Source organism: Mandrillus leucophaeus, unplaced genomic scaffold (assembly GCF_000951045.1).
Source record: "Mandrillus leucophaeus isolate KB7577 unplaced genomic scaffold, Mleu.le_1.0 Scaffold228, whole genome shotgun sequence".
Lineage (NCBI taxonomy): Eukaryota > Metazoa > Chordata > Mammalia > Primates > Cercopithecidae > Mandrillus > Mandrillus leucophaeus.
In genome coordinates, this window is record NW_012102343.1 from 2,591,953 (window position 1) to 2,619,644 (window position 27,692).

Here is a 27,692-nt window from a genome sequence, read left to right on the forward strand (position 1 = left end):
CCGACCCCTGTCCCTATTTGTGTCTGCTGCCTAACCTACAAGTAGAGCTCTGAAGAAAAAGACCATTTGGAATCGCACCACGTTCTGTTTTCTCTGGAATACTCCAGGAAATGTATCTAGCTGCCCTGGTTCATTAGGATGAACCGCAGGCCAACGTTTTAGCGAGTGCTATAAAGCTGGATAAAAGAGGGTTTCATCTGGGGCCAGAAAAATTACTTCCCTTTTCTATATTGAAGCCTCAAGTAAGGACAAGTGATGTCAGGTATAATGCACCACTTCTCAAAATGTGTTAATAGTTTTGAGGCAACCTGGACCCTACTGCAGTCCTAAAGGTACCTCTAGAGCTGCAGCCTGAAACTGTACATTTTTAATAAACCCTTGGGGGTTATCATGCCCAGTGAATTTGAAAATGGACCTCAGATGAATAGACTGATGCTGGGACAGCAGCAGCCCGTGGCTGACAGGCTGAGTTTACTGCATCCCCTCTCTGTGCCCCTGGGCTCCCTGGAGCAAGACGGAATATAATCCCGTCAGCCAGGATTTCAGGACAGGGACATAACCCTCTGAACGATGGTGGAAGTCAGTGGGTGCCACATGGGATGACGACTGAGAGAGAAACCCTTAGAATTGGCTGGGTGTGGGCAAAGCAGGGAAAAAAAAGGTGCTGAACAAACTCACTTCAGTCTTGGAGAACTCCACAAGGAACAAGGGACACACACATGTATACACACACACACACAGGCACGAACACATCAGACACATCCTTCAGCCTGCACACTTCAGCTTCAGATGGCGTTTTCTTGTACTAGTGGCAAACTGATCTCACTAGAGGAATGTGTTTCTCAGGAGCTGCTAGATGGCCCCTTGCTCTGTGCCCGCTCACTGTGGACGTCCCTACCACAGTGGGATCCACGGCCTCACTCAGAAGAGAGCTATGGTTCCCGGATCCCTGAGAAGAGGGCCATAGTCTGAAAAGGGGTTCCTGGTTAGCTCTTTTAGGCTTAGCCTGATAACAGAATTCGCCTCATATTTTTACGCCATTTGCCATACACATTTTCTCTCATTCTCAACTGATATGGGTGGGGGAGATTTTCAAAAACGGTGAGGTTGGTAATTCGTGGATAGACCGTGTTTCCATAGGCAAGGGTTCACACCAGGGGATTCTGCCCACAGGTATCTGGAGGTCAAATTCATATGCTTTCTGCCAATCCGAGCCGCTGCCTCTGTCTCTGAGAATAATATACTCTGCAAGAAGGAAAGACGCACAAGCAATAGGGCAGTCTTCTCAGGTGGCGGAAGCGTGCCCCCGTGTAAGGGTGGTTGCGCTAAGCAATGCGTTTGGTGATTGAGAGAGTCTCTGCCCCAGATTCTGGTTACCTCGGATTAGTAGCCGTGGACATGGAATTAAAAAAAGGTTAATTGAAGGGTCTTTATCGAATCAGACATACACCTTAGAATAAGGCTTTTACTGTTCTAGAAACAATCTTCCAGAAGATGAAATCATCCAAGATTCCCCAAAAATATTTATTTATACAAAGATTTTGAGAGTAATATTCATATTTGTCTTTATACCTCAGTCTATGCGTCTGGGGCCAAGTCACTGTGTGGCACATGTGCAGCTTCCCCGAATGCCTCACATGTTGTAGCACCTGCTTCCAGGAAGACCAAATGAACACAGGGTCTTGGAGGGGAAGGGGGGAAGAACCCATAATGCCCCAGGGCTGCGTGGAACCACAATCCAGAAATGTGCACCCTGACCTGGAAGGCGTCTAACCAAGTGTCCGAGGGGGAAATAACGATCGAGGGAGAGGGGAGAGGAGGGGCCCAGAGGGCAGACAGGAGGGGGTTGATTCCCACCCTTTGCTTCTGCGTTCAGCATATCCAGAAGGCCCGATATAGTCGATGGCCTAGGAACTGCATGACCTGCATTTTCTCCCTGTAGTGACCCATGATGTTAATTGATGTAGAGGACAGTTTGCAAAAGTAATAGATTTACCCTTAATCCCAGACAGTATGAGATACAATTCTGGGACTTTGTCTTCGTAACCTGTCTTAAAAAAAAAAAAAAAAAATGCTTGCCTTGTATAACATAATCCAGATTCCCTAGAGCAGATTTGGTACAGCAATGAGCAAATCCAACCTCAGATCTGAAGTGTCTTCCAGTCTGGCCCTGACCCGGCCATTCTCTGCCCTTCCTCCTCCCTTCAGGGTAGCCCAAATCCCATTGCCACACAACGTCTCGACTTGCCATCCCTTTCCTCTATCCCCATCCCCTCTGTCTGCATCACAGAAAGTCTGTGTGTTCTGGAGTTCAGCCTTCCTCTAACCAAACCCACACTTTCTTTACCACCATGATTCTCAGAGCCAGCAAGAAAGAAATGTTCCAGAAGGAAACCTCCATCTCAGCCATCTGCCCGGAGCCGAAGGTTGTGGGCTCCAGGCCTCTCGGTGAGGTTTGTTGCTTGTGTGTTTCCCGAGGAGCGGGCAGTCAGGCAGTGGCAGTTCTCTCTCCCCTCTCTCTGTCGCAGGTGGGGTCTCAGCTACATTTACAAGACTTCACCACCATGTTGGAGAGCTGCTCCACCTTGGGGGTCCTCCCAACATAGTACAGGATGGTCAGGGGCTCCAGGTCCTGGGGCACGCAGCAAGGCGAGGCAGATGCTTCGGGGTTCAGAGTGTTGTACAGTCCCAGCACCTGGGAAGGGACACGTCAGTGAGAGATTGGAAGGCCAAGCCTCAGGCCTGGAACCCAGGAACTCTCCCAGTTCAAGGGCAGTCCCAGAGGCTGAGCAAGCGCTAGAACGGTCACGGGTGCTCTTTAAAAGGAACTGTTGGGGGCCGGGCGCAGTGGCTCACACCTGTAGTCCCAGGACTTGGGAGGCCAAGCAGGCAGATCACTTGAGGTTAGGAGTTTGAGACCAGCCTGGCCAGCATGGTGAAACCCTATCTCTACTAAAAATACAAAAAAATTAGCCGGCTGTGGTGGCAGGCGCCTGTAATCCCAGCTACTTGGGAGGCTGAGGTGGGAGGATCACCTGAACCCAGGAAGCAGAGGTTGCAGTAAGCAGAAATAGTGCCACTGCACGCCAGCCTGAGTCACAGAGTGAGACTCCGTCTCAAAAAAAAAAAAAAGAGGAACTGTTGGAACCTGGTTTGGGTGAGTGAGTAGTTGGGTAGCTGTTGTTCATCCACAATGACAGAAGCAGAATAACTGCACTTGTTTGGGGTGATCAGTTGAAGCATATGACAGTTACTACACTGATAATGAATTACCTTGGCTTTTTTTTTTTTTTTTTTTTGAGTCAGTCTCACTCTGTCACCCAGGCTGGAGGGCAATGGTGCAATCTTCACTGCAACTTCCGCCTCCCGGGTTCAAGCAATTCTCCTGCCTCAGCCTCCCGAGTAGCTGGGATTACAAGTGCATGCCACCACACCCAGCTAATTTTTTACATTTTTGGTAGAGACGGGGTTTCATCATGTTGGCCAGGCTGGTCTCGAACTCCTGACCTTGGGATCCACCCGCCTTGGCCTCCCAAAGTGCTGGGATTACAGCCGTGAGCCACCGCGCCCAGCCATTCTTGGCTTTTAAGAAAACAACTCTTATATTGCTCATCCTAGCTGGAACTGATCACTTCGGTGAGAAATGTTCTCACAAAACATTGCCTTGAGCCATTTAGTAAGTGCCAGAATGTAGGGCCCCAGACAGGATGCAGAAATAATGAACTAGAAGGAAACATGCTTCACAAATTGCTGCCCTATTTTTGATTCCCCTCGAGGGAAAGATAGACTAGTTTCAGGGGTTGTGGACTCTCGGCTATCTCACTTTCTGTTCCTAGAATTTCAAATTAGCTTCTTGTCCATGCTTGTTGTTGTCTTTCAGAGTAAGTTTTCTACATTCGAGAGGCTGGAATGATCAGAGTTCTGGTAGAAGCCTTTCTGCTTCAGTGTTCCTTGCTAGCCACATGCACATATCTCTGACATAGGGCAACACGTGGCAGTTAATTAATTACTATGGTACAGACAGCTTTAGATAAAGCAAATTAAAAGGCTGGTTGAAACTATGGTAGGAATTTAAAAGGGCGGAATGTGACTGAGTAGAACTGAGTCAGGGTGCCAAGATCAGAACCTTCGCCAGAGGGATTTTACTCACCCCAGACCATCATTCGCTCACTCAACATTCAATCCTTCACTCATTCTTTTTAACAAGTGACCTGATCAGTCAGCCCCAGTGCCTCAGATAGCATGAGCCTGCTCCATACCGTGCTGTGGGTGGTGTCTGCACTGCGGAGGTATGGGCAAGGGCCTGAGCAGAAGTTGGCATAGTAGCCCTTAGGTTCATGGACCCACTTCCAGCCCAGATCCTGTCGGAAGTCAATGTAGAGGGGGCGCACACAGCAGTTCTCCTCCAAGTTGCTACAACAAAAAACATTTATAGAAAATCAACTTAAAAAGAAACCAACAATAAAAGAAACTTCACGAATGCTCTCATATTCTCCCTTGGAGTCCTTTCATGCCATCATAGGTGGCTTCGGTCAGTGGAATCCCAGGTTCAAGGGCATGAGGCAGAAGAAACCAGAAAGGCACATTCATATGTTAAAGACCGGGATCCCAAGGATGTAAGAAACAGAGATAAATGCTATACGAGGAAGAGTAAAGAGGCAAAGGTGGCCCTGCTCCCTTTTATATCACAAATCAAAGCAGAGCTATAAAGTGCTCCACATAAAACCAAGCACTAACTGTTACTAGCCAACTCAGCTTTGTTGAGGTTGGTTTTATTGTTACCCTCCTAATGTGCACCCAGCCAGAAATAAATTCTAAGTTTATGCAGCTTGTCTACAATAGTAGGTGACAGATGAGACTCAATCTAAAGGCCATTTAGCCAAATAAAGCATATCCTTCTATTAGAACCATGGTTCAACAGATCACCCAAATGTGATCTGGCCCTTCAATTCTGTTGCCTACAGAGATCCATTTGGCAATAATACCCCTTGCCAAGTGGTCATCCAGCCTCTGCTTTAATATCTGCTGAGACCTAGACTTGCTACTTCCAAAGACAGCTATTAGTCAAAATCTGGCTTCTTGTGGGTTCCAAGGGTGAACCATGGCAGACACTATTGGTTATCTCTTCAATAACCATTCCTAACCCCCTTCTCCCTTGCCACATCCCATTACAGAGTCTAAAACACCAGGTGTTCCTTTTCCTGGCCTCCCTTGTGAGTAGCAGTGGTCATGTGGCCCAAAAATGACCCATCAGACAAGGAGAAGTATGCAGGGGGTAAGCGCAAGTTCTGGCAAAGACATTTGATTATTTATAAAAGTAACAGATGGAAGAAGAAAGCTTCTGGCTCTTCCTCTTCCCTCGTTCCTTCTTGTCTTAAGTGTGGACAAGATGCCTGAAGCCCCAGTAATCACTTGTGACCATAAGGAAAAGGATGAAAAGCCAACATACTAAACATGGCAGACTGGAAAGAGAGAAAAACTGAGTCTTCAGTGGCATCATTAAGCAGCCAGCCCACCCTAAGCCTGCTGCTATCAGCCTCTTGTGAACAAGAAATCCACTATGATTTACGTCACTGGCCAAGAGCATTTGTTCCTAACTGATAGAGACGCATGGAACAAATAAATCTACACGCCAGCCTTCATGGCTGCAGGACAGTTGGCAGCAACTACCTTGCCTCTCCTATAGCTTGCTGTTGAGCTGTTCCCCCAGCTCAACATCCCTAGTTTCCCAAGCCCAACCATCCTCATAAGACATGGTTTCCAGATCTAAATATTTCCCAATTCATTCTTCCCAGCTTCATTCAGGCATCCTCTGAGGCCAAATGAACTCACTCATGCTCCTTTTACCTGCAGCGCTTCCCCTCCTGGAACCTTTCATCCCCAAACCTCATCCTTGAAGCCTCTGCTCAAATTCCACACCCTTCTGAAGCCTTTCCTGTGTCCATAGGTAAACTTGTTGCTCCTAATTAAAGCACTTAATCCTTTGGAGCCTCTTATGGGCGTGATCATCTTCTCCCTTTTAGTAGTTGGCATGCATGCTTTACCCTCCCCTTATAAATGAGCAGTGAAACTGCTCCTAGATAAGAGAAGCTGGATCTTTTCTATCTCTGTATTGTGGCTACCCAGTAATTTCTGAATTCGTTTGTTAATTTCTCTAGCTCTGATTTCCCGTTCAAATGGAGACCGTTCTATTTGCCACCACCCAGTAGCATCCTTGGACCCTTCAGAGGGAACTGAGCCCTTCTTTCATGGAAACTCCTACATTAATCTCACACACACACCCTACAAATGCTTAAAACATGGAAATCATGGAGAGGCTTTGACCAAGCATCTCCAATCCACACTATTTTAGCAACACTCCTCTTCACAGAGTTTTCTTCATTTCCTTCAGCCAGCCCCTTCCAGAACTAGCCTACAGAAAAATAGTGGGACCCCCAGGAAAACAAAGAGATCTGTCAGAGATTTTCAGTCTTCCTCCTGGAGATGTTTGTGAACAGCATCAGGGACCCTCTGTTGCGTGTGGCTTGGCTCTGGGGCCTGCCCTGCACTAGGCAGGCAGTAGATGTTGGTTCCCACATGGGCCCAGGCTCACCGGAAGCAGTAATTGGTGTCCAAGGCCCGCTTCTTTCTCTGACCCCCCTGGCCCGGGTTGTCGAGCCGGTGTGGGGGAATCATCATGAGGATTAGATGAGGGTTGTGGTGATCCTTCTGCTTCTTGAGGCGCCCCAGATCTCCACGGCCATGGTCATCCTCATTGTCCACGCCTGCAGAAGGGAAGGAAAGCGACAATCTCCTGTCTGAGGAGAGCAGAGCCCTTGGAGGCTGCCTCCTCCCCACGTCCCATCACTGCCCAGGAGGAGGGGTAGTGCAGTCTGAGAGGGAGGTGTGGGGGACAAGTGCAGCTTAATTCTGATGTCCAGCTGCAGGAAGGGGAAGAGCAGACGGAGGAGCCAGTATCAAAAGAACTCATCATTGTAAGGATGCCCACTGAAAGATGCCTCATGTTCAGATCCCCATACTCCTGTATAGAAATCTCCCAAGGGGCAGAAAGCCCTTGCTGAGATTCCTAGGAATCTTCATGGACCCATGAAGCAACTCTGTTACTAAGTGGGTGCCTACCACATACCTCCGGTTGTCTGTTTGTTTGTTTGTTTGTTTGTTTGTTATTTTGAGACAGAGTCTTGATCTGTCAGTCAGGCTGGAGTGCAATGGCCCCATCTTGGCTCACTACAACCTCAGCCTCTGGAGTTCAAGAGCTTCTCCTGCCTCAGCCTCCCAAGTAGCTGGGATTACAGGTGCATGCCACCATGCCTGGCTATTTTTGTATTTTTAGTAGAGACAGGGTTTCACCATGTTGGCCAGGCTGGTCTCCAACTCCCGACCTCAAGTGATCCACCTGCCTTGGCCTCCCAGAGTGCTGGGATTACAGGTGTGAGCCACCACGCCCAGCCCTGGGTTGTCACTTTAGATTTTAGACTTAGAATCTTGGGGTGTGAGTTTCCTCTTAAAATGTGAATGGATCAAGATAATGCAGAAGTCCTACCGAAAATTTAAGGTGTCACAACTTAAGATGGCCTAGGAATGGGAGCCAAAGAAACAAGACTGTATAATTGTTAAAATTCACATTGCACTTACAGTCTTTGAAGTGTTTTCACTATAAAATTCAGATGAGATAATGAAGCATATAATAAATAGCTTAGCAAACAAGCTCTGGAAAGAAAACCTAAATTCATCAACCCATTTCTTCTGGGAAAAAGAGGGAAAAGATTGGAGACTGACTTAGAGTCTCAACTAAACGGAGATCAATTTCGTGAAGGACAGCTGCCAGCTGTTGTCCATCCTCACTGAGGACAGGAACATGAGGAATTAATGTACATAGCTACAGGAGGGGCTCAGGTCTCAGGAAGGGGCACCAGATCTGTAAGATAAATGAGAGACCTGGATCACAAATCCCTTTTTCTGAAAATCTTTATAAACAAGACAAGGATTCACTGAAATGGGAAGGTTTCATCCTAAGCTGGCCTGTGAGTAAGGACTCTGAAGGTCCTCTGGGCTCTGAGGTTCTGTGATTACAGTGTCAAATCTTTGGCTTTAAAAAAAAGACTCTAAAACAGAGCCCATGTGGGGTAAGATCACTGTCTAGCGCTGGGGCCAAAAGAGGCCTGCACCTTTTCCTAGACCAGCCTCTGACCTCAGGCATTCCGCAGTTACCCAACATGGGAATATGAAAGGAAAAGAGAACTTTCCTAAACTCCAGAGATCATCAAGGCTGAGTTCCCTGCAAACATAATGGAAAACCAGAAATGACTCTCAACGACTTCACCATCTCTACCCAAACACCTGCGGACAAACACCCTGAGACTGGAAGCAATCATCCAAACCCAGAGGACCCTGGGCAAGGTCAGGCAGGCCCTGCACATCTGCAAAGCTCAGTCGTCTGGGCACTCATGTTCAGGACAGCCAAAGTTAATGTCTTTTAGGGAGGGGGAAGACAACTCCTATCTGTTGAGTGTTTCTGGCTCAGTGTTCCTTATTCGTTATCTCATTTAATTGCCTGACAACCCTGTGAAAGAGGAACTCTTATCCCATTTCACTAGGCCCAGAGGCTAGAGGGCTTGCCTACACAGTTTCACCACTTACCAGACCATGTTGTCTTCCAGAGGCTAATGCATTCTCTAAGCTATAAGCTGAAAGCTACACTCATTGCTTTTGGGGCAAAGCAGAATGACTCAAGTACAAAATAGTTGGCTATCTCTCTGAAGGAGCTTGGTTTCTTTTCTTGAGGTCTGGTTAGGGTCTCCTGCACTATCCTGTCCCATTAACTCTCCCCGCCCCCGCCCCACTCACCCATCCTACCATACACATTCATTTTGTTACCTTTGAATTTGATTTCCATCACCTCGTGAATGTTTTCCAGGATATCTCCATTGGGCTGAAAGGTGTGACATGGACAGTGAATGCTGATTTCTAGACCTAAGTTGGACTCTGCAAAATAAGACAGAGTTCATGAGAAAAACGCCTCTGTGTGATGGGGAAGTGTACCCACCACCCATGCAAGGGTGAGCCAGGGCCTCTGCCCCTACAGGGACTCACAGGAACTGAGTTCTATTGAGGGTCACAGGAGACAGAAAGCGCCTCCAGAGCTCAGAGTGGACCTTCATGCGCACGTTGCCACATTCCAGGTATTCCTGTTATATTATGAATCATCAAATGGGGGCATACACTAGTGGCCATCATGAAACAGAAGTGGAATAATCGTTCCCTTTCAAAGGATGGCATTAAGAGAAAATTGTCACCTACCTACTTGGGGGCAAAAGGACACAGATACAGGAAGGAAAGTAAAAACTCATGCCATCTACGTGGTTTCTGGGAGAGGGGATCGTTGAGCCAACCTACTGAGGAAGGATAAGGGCAAGAGACAGAGGGACTGGAAGAGACTAGGGACAGGGAGTAACTAAAGAGTCTCCGAGCACAGAGACCGTGATTCAAAAGGCCGTAAATTCAAAGGGCCACAGGATGTAATGCTGGCCAAAAAATTCAAGTCAGGAACCAATGCTAGAGGCAAGGTCACTTGCAGACAGGAAGCAGAATCCATCTCAGTGGAAGATGCAAGCATTTCTACCAGGGCCATGATTGTGGGTCTAGACAAAGTGGCAGATTCTAGAAGAGATAAGATGAACATCATGGTTACACTGGGCCATATTTTCCCTAAGAAACAAGGACACAATGAGGTAAAAATTACTTGGACATTTCTTCTTTGGGAATCCTTGTTCACCATGATGGGAAGTTGGAATGTGGATTGCTCACCAAGACGAACAGCTTGGGAAGACAGTTGTGAACTTAGAAAACAGCACAGAGGAGATGATAGAGAACTATGGCTGAGGGTCCAGATGACATGAGCGTGGAGACAGTGAGCATGATAAAGCCTGGAGGTGCCAGGGTTTGGTGCCTGACATTCTGGTGCAAGAAGGGCAACTCCAGCCCATTCGCCTAGTAGTTGTGGGATCATGAGTTTTGGCAACCAAAATCAAGGAAGCAGGAACTGAGTAAATGAGGTTGAGTGAAGTGAAGGAAAAAGAAAGAAAATGGAAAGTCTGCACTGAGACAAGTAATTTTACATGGAAAACCAGGTAGGATCTAGTATCATGTCAATTCTGGTGGGTAAGACTTAATTTGGGAAGCTCTGTTGATCCTGGGGTAGCAGCCAGCTGTGACCAGGTGTAGAAGAAGTCATGGGGGACAGACCTCTCTGGATTCAGGGTCAGCCTCTCAGTGAGTTGATTGATTTGCTGCTCCCTGAGGCCACATACCATGTGTGTGAGCATCTGGCCTTGGGGACAACCTGGAGTCTTCCTGAAATTGTGCCATCAGGGCAAACCCCAAAGAGTCCGACCTGGCCCAGAAGCCTTCTCATGGATGGAAGGATACAAGCCTACAAGCCTGGAGATTCCCATCAACATTAGGCTGGCTTGGACATCCCAGTCCTACTGGTTAAAACCCAGCCCCTTTCTTCCATAAACTCCAGAGCCTAACCAGATCCGCTCTACCCCAAGTCAGGGCAACCTCTGGGGCACACTGCGCCTGCTGAGCTTGAAGATCTCTGTTCCAGCAGGTTCGCTCAGTGAGGGAAGGCAGACCAATAAAACAAGGCAGCTGAGACCCAGCTGGAGGAGAAGTGACTGGAGAGGGAAGTATGAGGAGTGCCCTCTCCCTGGGGTTAAGGCAGCTGGAAGGAGGAGCCGGAGTAGCTGAAATGGGCTACCTAACAACACCGTGTACCTCCTGGTCAAGTTGGTTCAAAGTGGGCTGGAAGAGACCTGGAGTGAGTTCTATGAATCTGTGAATTAGAAAGTCAAGGTGCAGACAGCTGTGTTGGGGAGAGCGAGGGTCCAGGGGGTAAGCACGAGAGGGTGGCCTGGCTTGGCCAACATGCTGTATCTAGATAGAGGACTTAGAGATGATAACAACAATCACCAAAATGCATGGAACTTTACTACATATCAAACACTGCTCTAAGACTTTACAAGCACTAACTCATTTAATCTCTATAGTAACCCCATAGAGCAAGAACTGTTATCCCCCATGGTACAGATGAGAACACTGAGGCTTAGGGAGATTAAACAGCTTGCCCAAGATATCCAACCAGTGGATAGCAGTGCCAGGATTCAGGCACTGACAGCTTGATGCCTGAGATCCCAAACTCTTGTTAGAGATAAGGAGGGGCAAAGAGGGGGCAACAGAGACCACCAAGGAAGATGCCCACACATTCACCAACATGCAAGATGGTTGTTTCCCAGTGTCCCACCTTTCCTGAGCCATGATGCTCCCTCCCCAGCCTGCTAGGGGAGACCTGGCCCTGTCTAGCTAGGTGCTGCAGACTATATGAGCAATAGCACAAGGGTATGAGACCTGGGTCCCCAGTGGCCCTGGTAGGCTCCAACCCACTCTGGGACCCAGAATGCAGGCTGGGTACCTGGTGCACAAGGGTTCTCAGATGTTTGCTCAATGAATCCAAGACCACATGTGTGACTCAGTTTCCTCATCAATCCACACCACCAACTGCTCCAATTTGGAGTCCTTTGTTGCCTGGTTTGAAGCCATGAACTGCGACGAGACTCATGGGCTCTCTATAAGCACAAACCTGTGTGATGATTCCCCTGTAGGAAAGGTAGGCAGTATCTGCCTAAGTGGGAACTGAAGGTTCCAATGAAGAACTAACCTCAGAATTGGCAGCCGTGGGGATGGTGGGTGGGGGACCCATAGGTTTTATTACGAAATTATCTTTTTGATGTCTCAGGAGGATGGAAATCATTCTCAATGCAAACTTCTCATTGAGCTCTGCAGCTGTGAAAATAAGAACTCCTTCAAGTGCCCAGGGCTTCAAAGAAATCCAGGTGGAGCTGATCAAAATCAGACAGGGAAGTTAAGAGATTAATTTCCCCAGCCCCTCCTTTCTGTAGCCGTCTGAGTCAGAATTCCCAACAGAGCTGCTGTCGGCAGATCCACGTGGGTTGTCTGTCCTAGGCTCTTGCCTTCACGCTCAGTAGGAGGGACAGGATGGAATTCCTGGGTACCCTTGGGACTGGGGCAGGATCTCCAGCCCACCATCTGCCAACTCAGCCACCGGATAATTCCCCTTGGATGGGGAATTTTCTCATTTATGTGACCTGCCTGGGCTCCATGGGTACCAAGCAATGCAAACTCGATGCCTGCGGAGTCCAGGCAGGTCACGTGAGAAAATCGAGCCAGCATGTGATGTTAAACAGGAACTGCCAGCCTCACTCTTGGGGAACAATAGGGAATAGTGAGGGCTGTGGGTACTGAGGATGCATACCCCATCTAAAGGGTGGCTGGTACTCGTCTGTGATGGATGGTTACCAGGAAATCTTCCAACTTTTCAAAAACAGCAAGAAGTCCAGGTTTTATGTGAAATCTCCTGACTTAAAACACCCAAAACTGTTGATGACTAGTCAAATCGAAAACAATATGCAGGCCAAATAGTTTGTAATCTCTGCCTTTGAGTTTTAACTCTTAGTTGGCTAAAATACCAAGGACCTAGAAGGATCCACCTGCCTCAGGGACTCTGGGCATCAATATATGGATGGTCTGTGGCTTTATAGCAGCTGATGACAGGAGCAAACCCTGCCCAAGAGGGAGAGAAGGAACAGATGGGACTGCCATCTGTGACCCCAACCCACTGAGCATCAGACCAGGCAGTACCAGTCAAGGAAAGGGAAAGAAACACAGAGGATGGTGTCATGAGACACCAAAGTTCTCATCCAGACTGGACGACCTCGGTCAAGTCACTTAACTTCTCTCGGCCTGTTTCCTTATCTAAAATAAGAAAAGCTTACTCCTGTAAAACATGGTAAAAACCATGAAGTTCTCTCAAATGCATTTGATCCTTAAAACAACTCTAAAAGGCATGCAGAGGAGGAACCATTGCCTTATTTTCCAGGTGAAGAAAGACAGTGCGTGGATAAGATATTTGGGACATGTGAAGTGTGTTACGCCTCTGGGATAGCTCTGCTTGCATGACCACCCGGCCTTTCAAACTTAACTGGCCGGAACAGAACCCATTCTTCTCCTAGGCCCCCCGTTTCAATAAGTGATACCACCTGGATGTCGAAAAATTTAGAAGTCATCCCGAATGCTCTTGTGTCCTCACACCCTACACCTAATCAGCCTGTGCTACTTACTGGCTACCTTCAAAATACAGAATAAATCCATACAATCTTCATATCCACTGCTACCACCCTAGTCTCAGCCTATATTGCTCTCATCTGGGCTGCCACCATGGCCCCTAACTGGTTTTCCTGCCTCTTCCTTGGACCTCCTGGAAACTAGAGGGATCTTTTAAAGATGTCAATCGAATCACCACACCCAGTCCCTCCTCCTGGTAGCTGTGTGAGTCAGAATTCCCAGCAGAGCTGCTGTCAGCAGATCCACATGGCTCTCCTAGGCTCTTGACTTCACGCCCAGTAGAGGGACAGGAAGGAATACCTGGGTACCTTGAGTATCCCCATCTCTGGTTATAGCACTCCCACACTTCTCATCACCCCCAGAATAAGTCCTGAAACCTCACCATGACCTGATGATGTTCTAAATTAAATTGGCTGGGCATGGTGGCTCACGTCTATAATCCCAGCACTTTGGGAAGCCAAAGCGGGTGGATCACTTGAGGTCAGGAGTTTGAGACCAGCCTGGCCAACATGGTGAAACCCCATCTTTACTAAAAATACAAAAAAAATTAGCCAGGTGTGGCAGCGTGCGCCTGTAGTCCCAGCTATTCAGGAGGCTGAGACATGAGAATCGCTTGAACCCAGATGGCGGAGGTGCAGTGAGCCGAGATTGCACCACTGCACTCCAGCTTAGGCAACAGAGTGAGACTCAGTCTCAAGAAATAATAATAATAATAAATTATATGAGATATAAATTGCTGGCCGGGCGCGGTGGCTCAAGTCTGTAATCCCAGCACTTTGGGAGGCCGAAATCGCTTGAACCCAGATGGCGGAGGTGCAGTGAGCCGAGATTGCACCACTGCACTCCAGCTTAGGCAACAGAGTGAGACTCAGTCTCAAGAAATAATAATAATAATAAATTATATGGCCCCAGCAACCTCTCTGACCACCTCCCCTCCTCCTCCCTACCCCAGCTCAGCATGCTCCAGCCACACCAATCTGTTTGCTGCTGCTGCTCGAACAAATCAAGCTTATGTCCACTTGAGGGCCTGGGCCTCACTGTTGCCTTTGCTTAGCACATCCCTTATTCTGATCTTCATGGGCTGACTCCTTATCATTCAGATGTCAATGCATGAATTTCTTCATCACAGAGACCTTCCCTGGTGGACCCCACCCAATCATTATCACATTGCCCTCTTTCCATTTCTCATAGTTCCTATCCCTGTGGCTGCATCCCCAGGGCCTGGCTTACAGGGAGCACTTAATAAACATTAGTTGAGTGAATGAATGGAGAATACTCAGTGGCAAAGCTAGGGTTTGAACCCAGATCTCTGACTCCCTTAATTCTGTCCTCTTCCCTCTGTTTCATGGAGGACTAAGGGACCTGAGGTTCATTCTGAAATGTTCATCCGAAGGGTCCACCTACCTCTTCTCAACAGCCACTCACGCACTGTGTCAGTGACATCAAAGGACAGCCACTCGGCAGTGCCCCGTGTGGGCAGATTCTTGCCACCGATATAGCGCTGTTTGGCAATGTGCTCATCCGGCCGAAGGATCTATAGGGCAGAGAAAGGAGTGAGTACTAGAGGCCATGACAGAGTGCCCCAGAAGATGTCACAGTGCAGAGCACAGGTGAGGGAGCAATAAGAAACCAGTGGTTCCTGAATGCCATGGCCCCCGAGCGCCTTAGCTAACTCTTAAGTGTTTTAATGACAGACACCGATACAGAAACAAAGGCTCAGAGAAGCCAGGATTCAAACCCAGGTCTGCCAAACTCTGCACCCAGTGGTGCCCTGATATGGCAAAGGAACTGGCTTTCTCGTAGGTGTGGTTTCTGCTCCGAGAGAGGAGTTACCTGGAAGAGCTCGATCCTCTGCTCATTCCGCTTAGAGCTGGGGTTGGGCACCCGCAAGACCCGGAATTCTGCTCGGAACAGGTTGGTTCTATTTTTCTCCACTGAGGACACATTGAAGCGGAAAACCTTGGAGGTAATTCCTTTGGGGCAGACAGCCAGTTCGTCTAGGAGATAAAGCAGAGCAGAGGGCACAGCATGAGTGAGACATGCAGGAACAGTGTGCTGCCAACGGACAGGCACCAAGTGGCCACCGTCCTGCCTGCCACCTCCCTAGAGGCTTGAGATATCAGACCTCAAGGTGGAGATACGAGGAAGATTCTTGGTGGCCCCAGAATCACACACAGCCCTGAGCAAGGAGCAGTGTGGCCTCAGAGCTCCACGACATGGCACTAGAGACTGGCCAGTCAAATCTAATTGCCCCCTCCTCCCACTGCCTTAAAATCTCAGTTCTGGTAAGTTCTCCAACCTGTTTTTCCTACTTTTTGAGAAAATACTGATTCTACACTTTTGTTTGTTTTGTTTTGTTTTTTCTTCCTTTTTGTGGAGAACAGGGTCTCGCTATATTGCCCAGGCAGGTCTCGAACTCCTGGGCTCAAGCTATCCTTCTGCCTCTACCTCCCTGAGAGCTGGGATTACAGGTGTAAGCCACCGTGCCCGGCCTAAGAAAATACTGATTCTAGAAAGATATCAGCAACCTAGTAGTTTACATATCTTACAACTAGTTGATTTATTCCTGTGTTTGTTCATCTGGGCATCCATTCATTTATAAAAAATGTATTGAGCAGCTACTATATGCCAAGCATAGTGCTAACACTGGGAAGCAAAACGTGAACAGACACAACCCCTGCCTTCAAGGGGATTAAAATCCATTTATGCCTAGTGTTCCATTATTGGAATGCTAAGCATGTGGGAGTTATTTATATCCTACTGCTCAAGGTCATCGCCAAGGTCTGATTTCAAAATTCAAAAAATTGCAGCCTCAGGCTTATGGGTTAATATCCAAGTGGGGGGTATTAATACATGGGCCCAAATAACAGGACTAGAGAGAAATAATAGGACAGAGTGCCCTGGAAGATGTCAAAATGCAGGAGCACAGGTGAGGGGAGTGACAGGAAACCAATGATTTTCAGAGAAGTTCAGGGGTTGGTTGCTGCAGGAAATCAAAGGAGGGAAACGGCAGGGAGCACTTCATGGAAGAGGTGAAAACTGAGAGGATTTGAGGATGGGGAGGAACAGGGAGTGACTGCTGGAAGCAAAGGCAGGGAAGGGAGGAAATGCAAATGAGTAAGAGGGACCCGAAGCAGCAGGTGGGAGCCAGGTGAGAAAGGGCAAGATGGTAGATTGGGGTCCACCTGTCAGACTAAAAGGTTAAATTTTAACCCATTAACAGTAGGGAGTCACTGAAAGTGTTTGAGCAGTGCAGTGACATCTCAACCTCGTGTTTTAGACCCAATAAAGCCCGGCTTATATAGCAAAGAGCCCACATCATGAGCCTGGCGGAAACACAGGTGCTTCCTCCATTGGCTCCTTTCTCTTTCCTTGACAGCACGTGCTATGCCAGATGCTGTCACCTGCTGGCCTCTTCATCCCTGTCCACAAGACATGGGCAGCCAATGCTCTTTCCCACCCCTCTGAGCCAGAGAAAGGAAAGAGCCTGTCTTTTCTCTGCCCCTGTACACTTGACAGCCTCAAGGTCTGAGCAGTATTCACACCCAGAGAAAAACTTTCTGCACAAATGGTAACAATAGCCCGAGGCTGAAATTCAAGCGCATAGACCCAGATTCCACACATAATGGACATGGCTGGAATGAGCTTATAATCACCCCGAGGGGTGGCTGAGGAAGTCATGGACAAGGCAGGAAGGATCAGAGGCCTGGAAACAAGCAAATGCGCTACTGATCTTCAGGAAAGGATGAGTGAGTGTTTCTGGAAATTGCCATCTGGTGGGCCTGACACTGGTTCTTAGAAAATTAATGGAACAGATGTTAGGAAAACAAATGTGTGAATGTTGTCTAATGAAGCCCTGATTAATAATTGGCTTTGAAAGAACAGATACTGCCAATGATTCCCTAAACCATTTCAGATAGAACCAAGGAGAGAAGTCAGTGATAGCTAAGTAATGTGTAAGTTTACAAGTTTGTAATAGTCTGAATGTGGATAAGCTACTTGCATTGGCAACCCTATCAAGGACAACAGAGCTAGGTCTTGAAGGAGCTGTTATCGATACGGCTTCAGTTACAATAGCACCTCCTGGCAGGATTGCTCGAGCTCGGGAGGTCCAGGCTGCAGTGAGCCGTGATTGTGCCACTGCACTCCAGCCTGGGCAACAGAAGGAGATTATGTTTCAAAATAATAATAATAATAATAAAGTAAATAAATAACACACCACCAGTGACTACAAGAGGAATAAAGGGTAAGTCAGTGCAACATGCGCCTTGCTGTAAAAAGAAGGGAGACGGGGCAGCGCACAGTGGCTCACACCTGTAGTCCCAGCACTCTGGGAGGCCGAGGTGGGCGGATCACAACGTCAGGAGTTCGAGACCAGCCTGACCAACATGGTGAAACCCTGTCTCTACTAAAAATATGAAAATTAGCCAGGTGTGGTGGTGCGCACCTGTAATCCCAGCTACTCAGGAGGCTGAGGCAGGAAAATCGCTTGAACCGAGGAGGCGGAGGTTGCAATGAGCTGAGATTGCGCCACTGCACTCCAACCTGGGTGACAGAGGGAGACTCTGTCTCAAAAAAAAAGAAGGGAGATGGAAAATGGCACTTGCTGGTGAGGACAGTCACAGTGGGTCAAGGCAGTGGGAAGCCAGGGGATGGAGAAAGTTACGAGCTAGGAGAGTTCTCAGGACACCCTAGTAGCCGTCCTCTTTGGTTTCTTCCAGCTTATCAATCATAATCTGCTCCCCAAGATGAACTCCTCCTGAGGAGAATTTTAAGGTTTCAAAAAAGAGGTGGGAAAGGTCATTTTCTATTACCGGGATGTATAGATTTCCAATGAGTTAGAAGGTACATTAGGAGTCATGTAGTGCAACCCTCTTCAGAGGAAGAAATGGCTGTCCAGAGGGTCTCGGCCAGAGTCACTCAGAAGTTAGCTGACATAAGCAATTTGACGCTAGCAAGCAAAGCCTGGACATAATTGCTAGTGATTAAAAAAGAATTGGCACCAGGGCAACATGGTGAAACCCCGTCTCTACTAAAAATATAAAAATTAGCCAGGCATGATGGTGCATGCTTGTAATCCTAGCTACTCAGGAGGCTGAGGCAGGAGAATCGCTTGAACCTGGGATGTCGAGGTTGCAGTGAGCTGAGATTGCGTCACTGCACTCCAGCCTGGGCGACAGTGAGACTCCGTCTCAAAAAAAAAAAAGAAGAAGAAGAAGAAGAATTGGCAGCCAGGCACGGTGGCTCATGCCTGTAATCCCAGCCAGCACCTTGGGAGGCTGAGGTGGGTGGATTGCTTGAGCTCAGGTGTTCGAGACCAGCCTGGCCAACATGGTGAAACCCCATCTTTATAAAAAATACAAAAATTAGCTGGGCGTGTTGGCACATGTCCGTTATTTCAGCTACTTGGGAGGCTGAGGTGGGAGGATCACTTGAGCCCAGGAGTTCAAGATCAGCTTAGACAACATAGGGAGGACCTATCCCTATTATTTAAAATTAAAAATTTTAAAGGCTGGGAACAGTGGCTCATGCCTGTAATCCCAGCACTTTGGGAGGCCGAGGCAGGTGGATCACTGGAGGTCAGGAGTTCGAGAGCAACCTGGTCAACATGGTGAAACTCTGACTCTACTCCAAATACAAAAATTAGCAGGGCATGGTGGTGGGCACCTGTAACCCCAGCTACTCGGGAGGCTGAGGCACGAGAATTGCTTGAACCCGGAAGGCAGAAGGTACAGTGAGCCAAGATTGCACCAGTGCATTCCAGTCTGGGTGACAGAGTGAGACTCTGTCAAAAAAATTAAAATTAATTTAAAAAAAGAATTGCCTGGGAGATCAAAGAAAATGTAAATACAATCTTCTTGACAATCAAATTCACTGAATAATAGTGCTTTAAGTAATCTGTGGAATGAATCACAGTGTAAATAAATAAGCAAAATGTAATAGCACCATCTTATGTTTTCTCGAGTTTTTATTACTTCATGTGACCTTCTAACAACCCTTGAGAAGGAAAACATGTAAAATTTATCACTTGACAAATGAGAAAAATGAACCTCAAAAAGTTAAATGGCTTTCCCAAGGTCACGTAACTAGAAGGTGGCGGAGGTGGGGTTTGAACTCAGGTCTTCTGAACACACCTCATTTATTGAAGCAGAGATTCTGGAAGCTAGGAGGGATCTGGGCGATCATCTGGTGAAGATGGTTTCATCAACAAAATATGGCAAGATTCCACTAAATGGGCCTAGAATGTCAACCTATGCCTCAGACAATGACCCACTGCAAACCAGTTTGTGGTTTTTAAGCCACGCCTCCGCAGAACACTAGCATTACTGAGAGCTGGACTAGGGGGTCCCACTATTACAAATTAAATCTTGAGCAACTTTTTCCATTGCACAGGAAAATGTGTATTGGTGAATGCCATTTTCTCTATCTTGTTTTACGGGGTAAAACATAAGCAAAGAGTATTCACGTAGAGTATGCATGGAAAAACCAGGCAATAGCTGGCCATGTTTAGTTAACTGCCTTTTAAAATGTGTTCAGACACCTGGGCTGCTACGTGTGCCTTTGCTTGTATATATCATTTTTTGCTGGTTCCAGAGAAGGGACTATATTTATCAGTGTGGTTGTACTTCTCTACCCTGGCTGCACGTTAGAATCACCTGGAAAGCTTTAAAAACAAACGATGCCTGGACCCATTCCCCAGCAGTTCTGACTACACTGGAGTCAGTGGGGTCCACGGCATATTTTTTTAAGATCTCCAGATGATTCCAGTGTGCAGCCAGGGTTGAGAACTACAGACTATATGTGCTGCAAAGGGCACCATGGCTTCCAGATGTTCTGGAAGTTTGAGAAACCACTGCTTTAATGGTGTGTGTGAGCTTTCTATTGATTAACCTTTAAATAAATTAGACGTGTTGCTTCGCTGATGGAACACCTTTAAAAATGTTTAGTTAGAAGCCCATAAACATTTTAAGCCCATGTTAAAAATTGGAATACTTCACAGAAAGATCCAGATTTTCTTCTCTTCTGGGACATGGGAAGAACTAATCAAGCTGGACCCACAGTCCTCAATGCAAGACCCAGCAAGAGCTGAGGCTGGCTGCTGCTGCTTTGGCTGGGCACGTGGGCTCCAGGTCCCCTCCCTCTCCCTGTCTCACACACCTTACTTTCTTCCTGACCCCAAGACCAAGTGTCCTGGTGCAGTTTATCACGATGCCGTGGCTTTTCTTCCAGATCATTTGCATTTCCTGCCGGGTTTCTGTAGGCACTTGTGTTTGCCATCCCTCTAAGAAAAGGTTTTGCCCTAGTTCCCTGAGTCTTAAGCTTCAATGTGCTTAAGAATCCATAAGGAGCTTGTCAAAAACACAGATTCCCCAAGACTCCACCCCTCAAGATTCTGATTCTGTAAGGGTGGGTGGGACCAGGGAATCTACATTTACCTCCAGCTTCCTCTGGACCACACTTGGAGAAGTGCTGACCCCTACTGTGCAGAGGGCATTGGTCCTTGGGGCAAATGATTTTCAGAATAATTCTCAGAATAAACAAAATCTACACTTAGCAGCCAGAGAAGAAAGACTAAAATATCAAGTTTTCTCTTTGTTGAGAAACTCCGGATTTGCCGGTTGTCTTAGCGCTGCCCTTGGCTGAAAACAACAAGTCTCTGAACAGACACAGATAATTACAAGCTAGAAGATAAAACGACACCTACATTGGTGATATCTTTGTAAGAGGGATGGCAACATAAGTAAAAAAGCTGTGTCCTTTCCCATCACGTGGGGTCAGAGAAACTCTCTACTCCCTCCCCACAGTAAAATCCTGGAGAATTAGAAAACGGATTACAGAGTCTTGCCCATACTCCCCAGTAGAGGCTCTGCTGATTCATCCCAGATGGAATTATAAAATTCTTTCAGCTGAAAAGGAGTTTGGAAATCATCTCTGACTTTACAGCTGGGGAAACTGAGGCTCAGAGAGGTCTCTTTTATGTAGCTGCAGTTGCTTAACCTGCTTGAGACTCTTCATTAAATAAAGAAAACTCTTTCATTAAATTAGGGAGAACATTTGTGGCATTTCTCCTGGGCAAAAAAAAAAAAAAAAAAAAAAAAAAAAATTGCAGAGCTAAGAAAGAACAAATCTGGTTATCTTTATGCAATCTGCCACCTGGGTTACTAAGATAGTAACTCCTGACCTCTCCTGCTTGGTCCAACATGTGATTCATTTATGTTACAAATCAAAGTTCTACTGAACCCTAAAGGTTAAAGGTAGCACTTACAACATGTATTTTACGTATCCATGAGTGCTTAACTATATGTGTCCTGCAGGCAGAATGTCTAGGTTAGGGTCCCCACTCTTTTTGGACAAATTACTTAAGCGATCCAGGTCTCAGTTTCCTTATCCATAAAACAGGGAGATGAGTTTATTTAGGAAAAGGCCTTCCTCTCTGTTCTCACCTTGGTGCCCTTTCTCCTGCACCACTAAAAAGCATTTCCTCTTTCATTTTCCTCTCCAGGGACCTCCATCTCCTTGCCCTGGCTCCTACTGTCACTGTTCCTTCGAATGCATGTTCACTGGGTCAGGGAGGTGGCCAGAAGTGAGGAAATATGGAAGAGAACGTGATCTCATGACCTCCCCGCAGAGGACCTGGCATCGAGACCCTGCTGTGCCCCACCATAGACCTGGTGTCACCTCCGTCTGCCCTCATGAGTTAAGGACAGGCTTCCTTCTCCCCACCCCCCGCCCCGACGCCTCGTAAGCCCCTGATGATGGCTCTCTGCTCCTGCTTAGCACCTGCCCACTGCCTTCTTTATAATTAGTGTGCCTTGTGTGTCTGCCTCTCTGGGGTGGGCTCAGCACCTGACCAGCTGCAGGGCGGGCCCAGGTCCGTCTGCTCAGCCTCCAAGTCACCTCCAACAGCTGCAGAGTCTGCCTGCTTCCGGTTTGTACCTGTGAGCCTCATAGCATTGCGTGTTGGCTCCTCCCCAGCATCCTGAACAGCATCCTGCTCGCTGTGCTGGGTTGCCCCAGGCCAGACTACTGCTCCATAGCCCCACAGCCACCCCCATCTGCTACAGGTCTTGGTACTGCAGCCTGGAAGCTGCCCAGCATCTGTGGGGCCCTGCCCGGGATTTTCCCAAGGCCATCTGCGATTTGTGCCTTGAGTCTGCACAAAATCAATGTCCACTTGCACCCGCGTGGCCTTGCCTCCACGTGGCTCATTCATTCTCAGCTCAGGATTCCAGGCTGGGGGGGGTCCTCGTGACTCAGGATCCCTCCTCCCTTGGACTCCTCCTGCTGACCCAGCCCATGAAGGTCTGAGTCCTGCCCTCTTGCCCTGGACTCTCCTCACACCTCTCCTGTCGGCCTCAGATTTCGACCTTCCTCTGATGCTTGTGGTCACTATCTCCTGTGTTGGTGGGTTCCCAGGGAGTTGGAGCCTTGGTTATCCAGCTGCTAGGTGCCTCTGGGAACTGTGGGCCTCTGAGAGAGCCCCACCCAGAGACCCTGGGCAAGGAGCACTAGCTCTGCCTCGGCCTCCAGCCTCCGCCCCCACACGGCAGCCACATCCTAAAGAAAGGCGCTCCAGGCAGCCACAGGAAGCCAGAGTGGGAACCCCTCGCCAGTAACCACAGGCTCCTCTGCCTGGCATGGAGCCGCGAACAGGGCCTTTGCACCTCCAGCCAGAGCTGGTCCACCCATCGGTACCCACTCCTGTTACTTCTCTCCAGCCAGGTTCCTTTCACCCCCTGCTGTGTGTTCTGCTGACCACCCTCCCCTGCCTGCCAGTTCCATCCCACACCCTCCACCCCTCTCCCAGGTGGGCCTGGGCTGAGGTAGTCAGGGCGGCGAGGACACCTGCTGGTAGGAAAAGCAAACAGAGCTGCTCCCGGAGTCTATGGCCCACGAGTGGCTCACATTCCTCTTTCCTGGGCTGTCAGTTTCTCAACATCTGCCAAATTTCTCTCTCTTGTATTGAGGTTTTTAAAATCCCCTTCAGTAAACACAGATGACTTCCACACGTGTACAAACACACACAGACATCTCACCCAGAAGCCGCCCGGCTCCTCCGTGCAGACGGAGCCTCCTGGGACAGTAGGCTCCCAGACATATCCCCCCCACACCGTGCACCCACTGCCACCCCTCCACCCGCTCTCCCGTGACACGCAGACACAAAGGGCGCCAGCCTCCCTACGCATCCAGAGCCAAAACCCGCTCTCCCTGTGCCCACTGGCCTGGAGGGCGCCCATTTTGAGCACATGAGTCTGTCTATGCACAAGACTGCATGTCGCCCTAAAGTACACGGCCCTGGGAACATTCGTGCATACCCTCTCCCCTCCACACACACAGCTCACGTGGGTCTCGTGGGTCACGTGGGTGGGGTAGACCAAAGGGCCCAGGCAGCAAGAAGCTGTCTCTTGCCTGGGCTTCAAAAAGCTTGACAGACATTAATTTGGGGCAGGTACTCTTCTTCCCAATAACTGGAAAAACTGAAACGGAGACGTGTCACAATGAGTTGTGAAAAGCAGGGAGAAGACCAAGGTCTCCACACTGAGAACTGTAAGGGCTCCTGACAGAGCCGGCCTTCCCCTTTATGGCACCCAGATGCTTACAGTTACTGATATGATCGCATGTGCAAGAATACATATGTTTCCCTGGACAGCACAATGTAATTCCAAATTAAAATCAGTCAAGGATGTGATGTGAGTTCAGCAAGCCGCTCAGCTCCAGGGCTCCTGGCCTCCCAGAAGCACCAGCTCTTAACAGAATGGCTCTATGTCCTTCCCCACCCACCTCCCCAGCCCCAACGGAGGAGCATCCCACCTCCTGAGCCTTGGTGCTAGTGAATCCTGGGGCACCCTGCTGTGTGGCCAGCACTAGGCCCCGCTCTGCAGGGCTCCCAGCTCCAGTTCAGACCCTCCAGAGCAGACACCCTAGCGAGAATTTGGACTTACTGTGCTCCGCCAGCCCCTGGATCATGTCGAATTTATGGATTTCTTTGGCATAGTATTCCGACTCGGTGTTTTCCTGGGTGCAGCCTTCCTCCCTCTCCCCATGCATCTCCTCCAGCAGCTCCCGGGTGCTGTTGTAAAGGGCCAGGACCTGATAGGGGACGTGGGTCATCACCGTTGGCTCAGGGGGGCTGGTGAGCCTGAGCTTGCTCAAGATCTGTCCCCTAATGGCTTCCACCCTCTTCTTCTTGATGTGGCCGAAGTCCAAGGTGGTGCAAGTGGACAGAGAGAGGCTGACCGAGGCAAAGTTCAGCAGGGCCAGGACCACCAGAGCCCTTTGCAAGTGCATCTTCATGTGTGAGCTGGGAAGAGAGGCCAGGGGGACGGCGAGGCCTGGAGAGGAAGAGACCCCAGCAGACGTGCAGAAGGAGGGAGGAAAACCAGGCGGCCTCCCCAGATCCCAAAGACTGAGGCTTGGCAAGAAGGTGCATGAACTCACTGCACTGCGAGAGCTTCAGGACTTCCAGGAAGCGCTGGCAACCCTGAGGACGAAGAAGCGGACTGTGTGCCTTGTAGCGCTGGGATTCTTGTCCATGTGTCTAAACAGGTTTTGCTGGGCTCTGACTCCCAGCAGGCCAGGTGGAGGGCAACCAGAGGGCTGGGAGGGGTGGCAAGGCAGCTGGGAGTGGGAAGGGAGCTGGAGTTTTTCCTTAGGTAAAAATAAATAGAGCGGATATCTGATATTGCCAAACGCCGCTTGGCGATGGGGAGAAAGTGGGTATTTTAAAGAAGGAGCAGAAGGACCATGGCTGGGTCCCAAAATCAAAATCCTTGCCTTGCCTTGAAGGAAAATAAGAAAAGAGAATGGAAAAGAAAAGGGGGAAAAAAAAGGTTAAAAAAAAAAAAAATCAGATCACCAGTGAGTAGGTGGGGAGAGGCAGGGCCGCGCAGTTGCTGGCCCAGCTAAAGGTGGGGGCAGTACAGGACACACTTGTCTCTCAGGCACTCCATTCATGCTTTCTCTTTTGTTTACACTTCCTCGGGGGCTTTCTAAATGACTTTGTTCACGCTGCCTCTCGTCTTCATTGGCTGGGGTGTGGGGTTATGTGCATTGGAAGGCAGGGAGGCAGGCCTCTGAGCGCAGCAGCCTCAATCATCCACTCAGACGCCCAGGGTCACCAGCACCTCGGCTTGTCTTCTGCCTCGGCCATTGCTTCTGTCCCCTGCTTCTCTTTAAAAAATAAAAAGGAGAAAAATAAAATAAAATAGAAGCCAGTTCACGGCACGCCTGCTCCGGAAAGCTGTTATTCCTTCTCTCGCACGCCTCTTCCCCTGTCTCTGCCTCTCTCGCTCATTCCCTTGGACTTGACTCTCTGCTTCCCTCCCTTTCTCTCTCTCCCTCTCCCTCTCGCTCCTCTCCCTCTCTCACACACACACATGCACACACACTGCTTTCTCTATTTCTCTCTGCTGAAATTTTATACCTCCCTCCCATGACGTCTCTGGCCTGGGGTGGGGGAGGGAGGGACCAGCGCACGCAGCCTCTTTTGCTGCACGATGTTAATGTTTTAAACAGGCACAGGAAAAGCCGAGCCCATTTGAAAAATACGTTGCGAGTCCTCTCGTTCGACGTGGTAGCTGAACTTTTTTTCCCCTCTTGGAATCACTCCTGCTACACGTTGGCTGTTTTTCTGGAAAGTTACTCCGATGAGCCCCCTCCCTCCATTTCCCCCAGCCCCAGCGCCCTCTCGCCAGCTGTCAGTCCGCGCCGTCCGCGGCCCGCGTCTACTCTCCCTCCTGGTCCCCCGGTCCCGGGGTCGCCCCCGGGCCAGGCCCGACCCGGGGCAGGGTCCGCAAAGGGCGCGGGACCCGGTAGGGGCGGCCGTGCCAGCCTCGCGGAGGGGACTCCCGGCCTGCGAGCCGGGTCGGAGGGTCAGCGTCCGCTCCGCGGCGATCCTGGCCCGATTCTTCATTGACAAGATCGGAGTCGGGAGGCGGGCAGAAGCCTGGAGATGCTCCAGGGGCAGTGAAAAATGGTGGCGTTTTCCGGAAGATCGAGGGTGCCCTCTGGCGAGGCGAGGCCGCCAGTGAAGGAGCTCGGCTCGTCGGGAGCCGGGGAGGCTTGGGGCCTGGGGCTGGGGGGCGGGAGAAGGGGCTGCGGTAGAGAGCGAGAAAAACAAGACCCGGGCCCCGAGGAATCGCCTCCCTCTCGGTCCCACGTGCGCACGAGCGCACCTCTCCCTCCCCAGCCGCTGCTCCGGAGCCGCTCTCGCAGAAATGTCATCCAGATGTTCAGCCTCCCTCCCCGCCGAGGGCTCCGCAGGGAGCTGCGCCAGCGAGCGCGAAGTCAGCAGTTGGCCCGAGCCCATTTCCCAGATGGGTGAGGGGAAGTCGGCTCTCTGCTTTCGCTCCTCTTCTCGGCCCGAACCTCTAGGCCTTTTCCCACGAGCAGCCGAGGGAGGGTAGGGCACGTGGCTCCCCGTAACCCGCAACACAGGGCTTGCATCTAAACTGAACTTTCCTGAGAGTGAGTGCCGCTCCCACCCCATCTCATTCCAGACTTCCTGGACCCTTTCTGAGAGGTCTGACTTCCAGGCCACCAACTGAAGGGGCTGTTCACTGTATCCCAGCACAGCGGTGGGTCACTTTACGGATGAGGATACTGAGCCATGGAGATTTTTTTTTTTCTTTTTAAGCCCACACTGCTTGTGAGTGCTGGAGGCGATGTTTTACACAGGCTATCTAGTTTGGGTAGGCATTATTTTCATTTGCATAACCAATGAGGAAACCTAGGGGTAGAAACTTCCAAAGTAACTTGCCCAAGGTGACATAGTTATTAGGTGACAGCTGTTGAGATTTGGACCCAAGACATTGCCAGAGTCTGTGGACTTAATTACTATGCTATACTGCCTCTGAAATTTGACAAAAAGTTTAATGTTTACTATACACCAGGCACTGTTCTAGTCTCCGTGAAAAATATCAGTGAACAAAACAAAACTCTTGCCCTCATGGAAATTTTATTTTAGAGGCAGGGGTGGGGCAGTGGAGGAGGCAAAAAACTAAATAAATATGTAAATGATGTAGTAAGGTAAAAAGTGCTGGGCCAGGTGCAGTGGCTCACGCCTATATTCCCAGCATTTGGGGAGGCCCATGCGGGAGGATTGCTTGAGCTCAGGAATTCGAGACCAGCCCCAGCAACACTGCGAAACCCAGTCTCTACAAAAAATAGAAAAATTAGCCCTGCATGTTGGCGCAGGCATCTACTCGGGAGGCTGAGGCAGGAGAATCACTTGAGCCAGGGAAGCAGAGTTTGCAGGGGGCCAAGATTGCACCACTGCACTCCAGCCTGGGCGACAGAGCAAGACCGTGTCTCAAACAAACAAACAAACAAACAAACAAACAAACGTGGTATGGCAGAAAATCAAGCAGAGAAGGAGGATGGGGAGTGCCTAGGTTGGGGGATGTTGCAGTTTAAAATAGGGTGATAAGGAAAGGCCTTTGAGCAGACAGTTGCAAGATGGAAAGGAAAATTATTACAGTTATACTTTT

General features: G+C 49.2%; 1 protein-coding gene across 2 annotated transcripts; it reads right to left on the bottom strand.

The window, feature by feature from the left end:
• Nucleotides 1–1,445: 1,445 nt before the first annotated feature.
• On the bottom strand, nucleotides 1,446–26,577 carry TGFB3 (transforming growth factor, beta 3). Of its 2 annotated transcripts, XM_011981571.1 has the most exons (8): nucleotides 26,379–26,577; nucleotides 24,147–25,374; nucleotides 15,037–15,200; nucleotides 14,608–14,737; nucleotides 8,878–8,985; nucleotides 6,593–6,764; nucleotides 4,260–4,413; nucleotides 1,446–2,695 (listed from the first exon to the last, which is right to left on the bottom strand). In XM_011981571.1, exons 2-8 carry the CDS (start codon nucleotides 24,496–24,498, stop codon nucleotides 2,537–2,539), a joined length of 1,239 nt encoding a protein of 412 aa, XP_011836961.1. In that variant the 5' UTR covers nucleotides 24,499–25,374; nucleotides 26,379–26,577; the 3' UTR covers nucleotides 1,446–2,536. The 2 variants fall into 2 exon arrangements, with proteins under 2 accessions (XP_011836961.1, XP_011836959.1); XM_011981569.1 differs by lacking the exon at nucleotides 26,379–26,577 and having other exon boundaries at nucleotides 24,147–25,623.
• Between the last annotated feature and the right edge of the window lie 1,115 nt (nucleotides 26,578–27,692).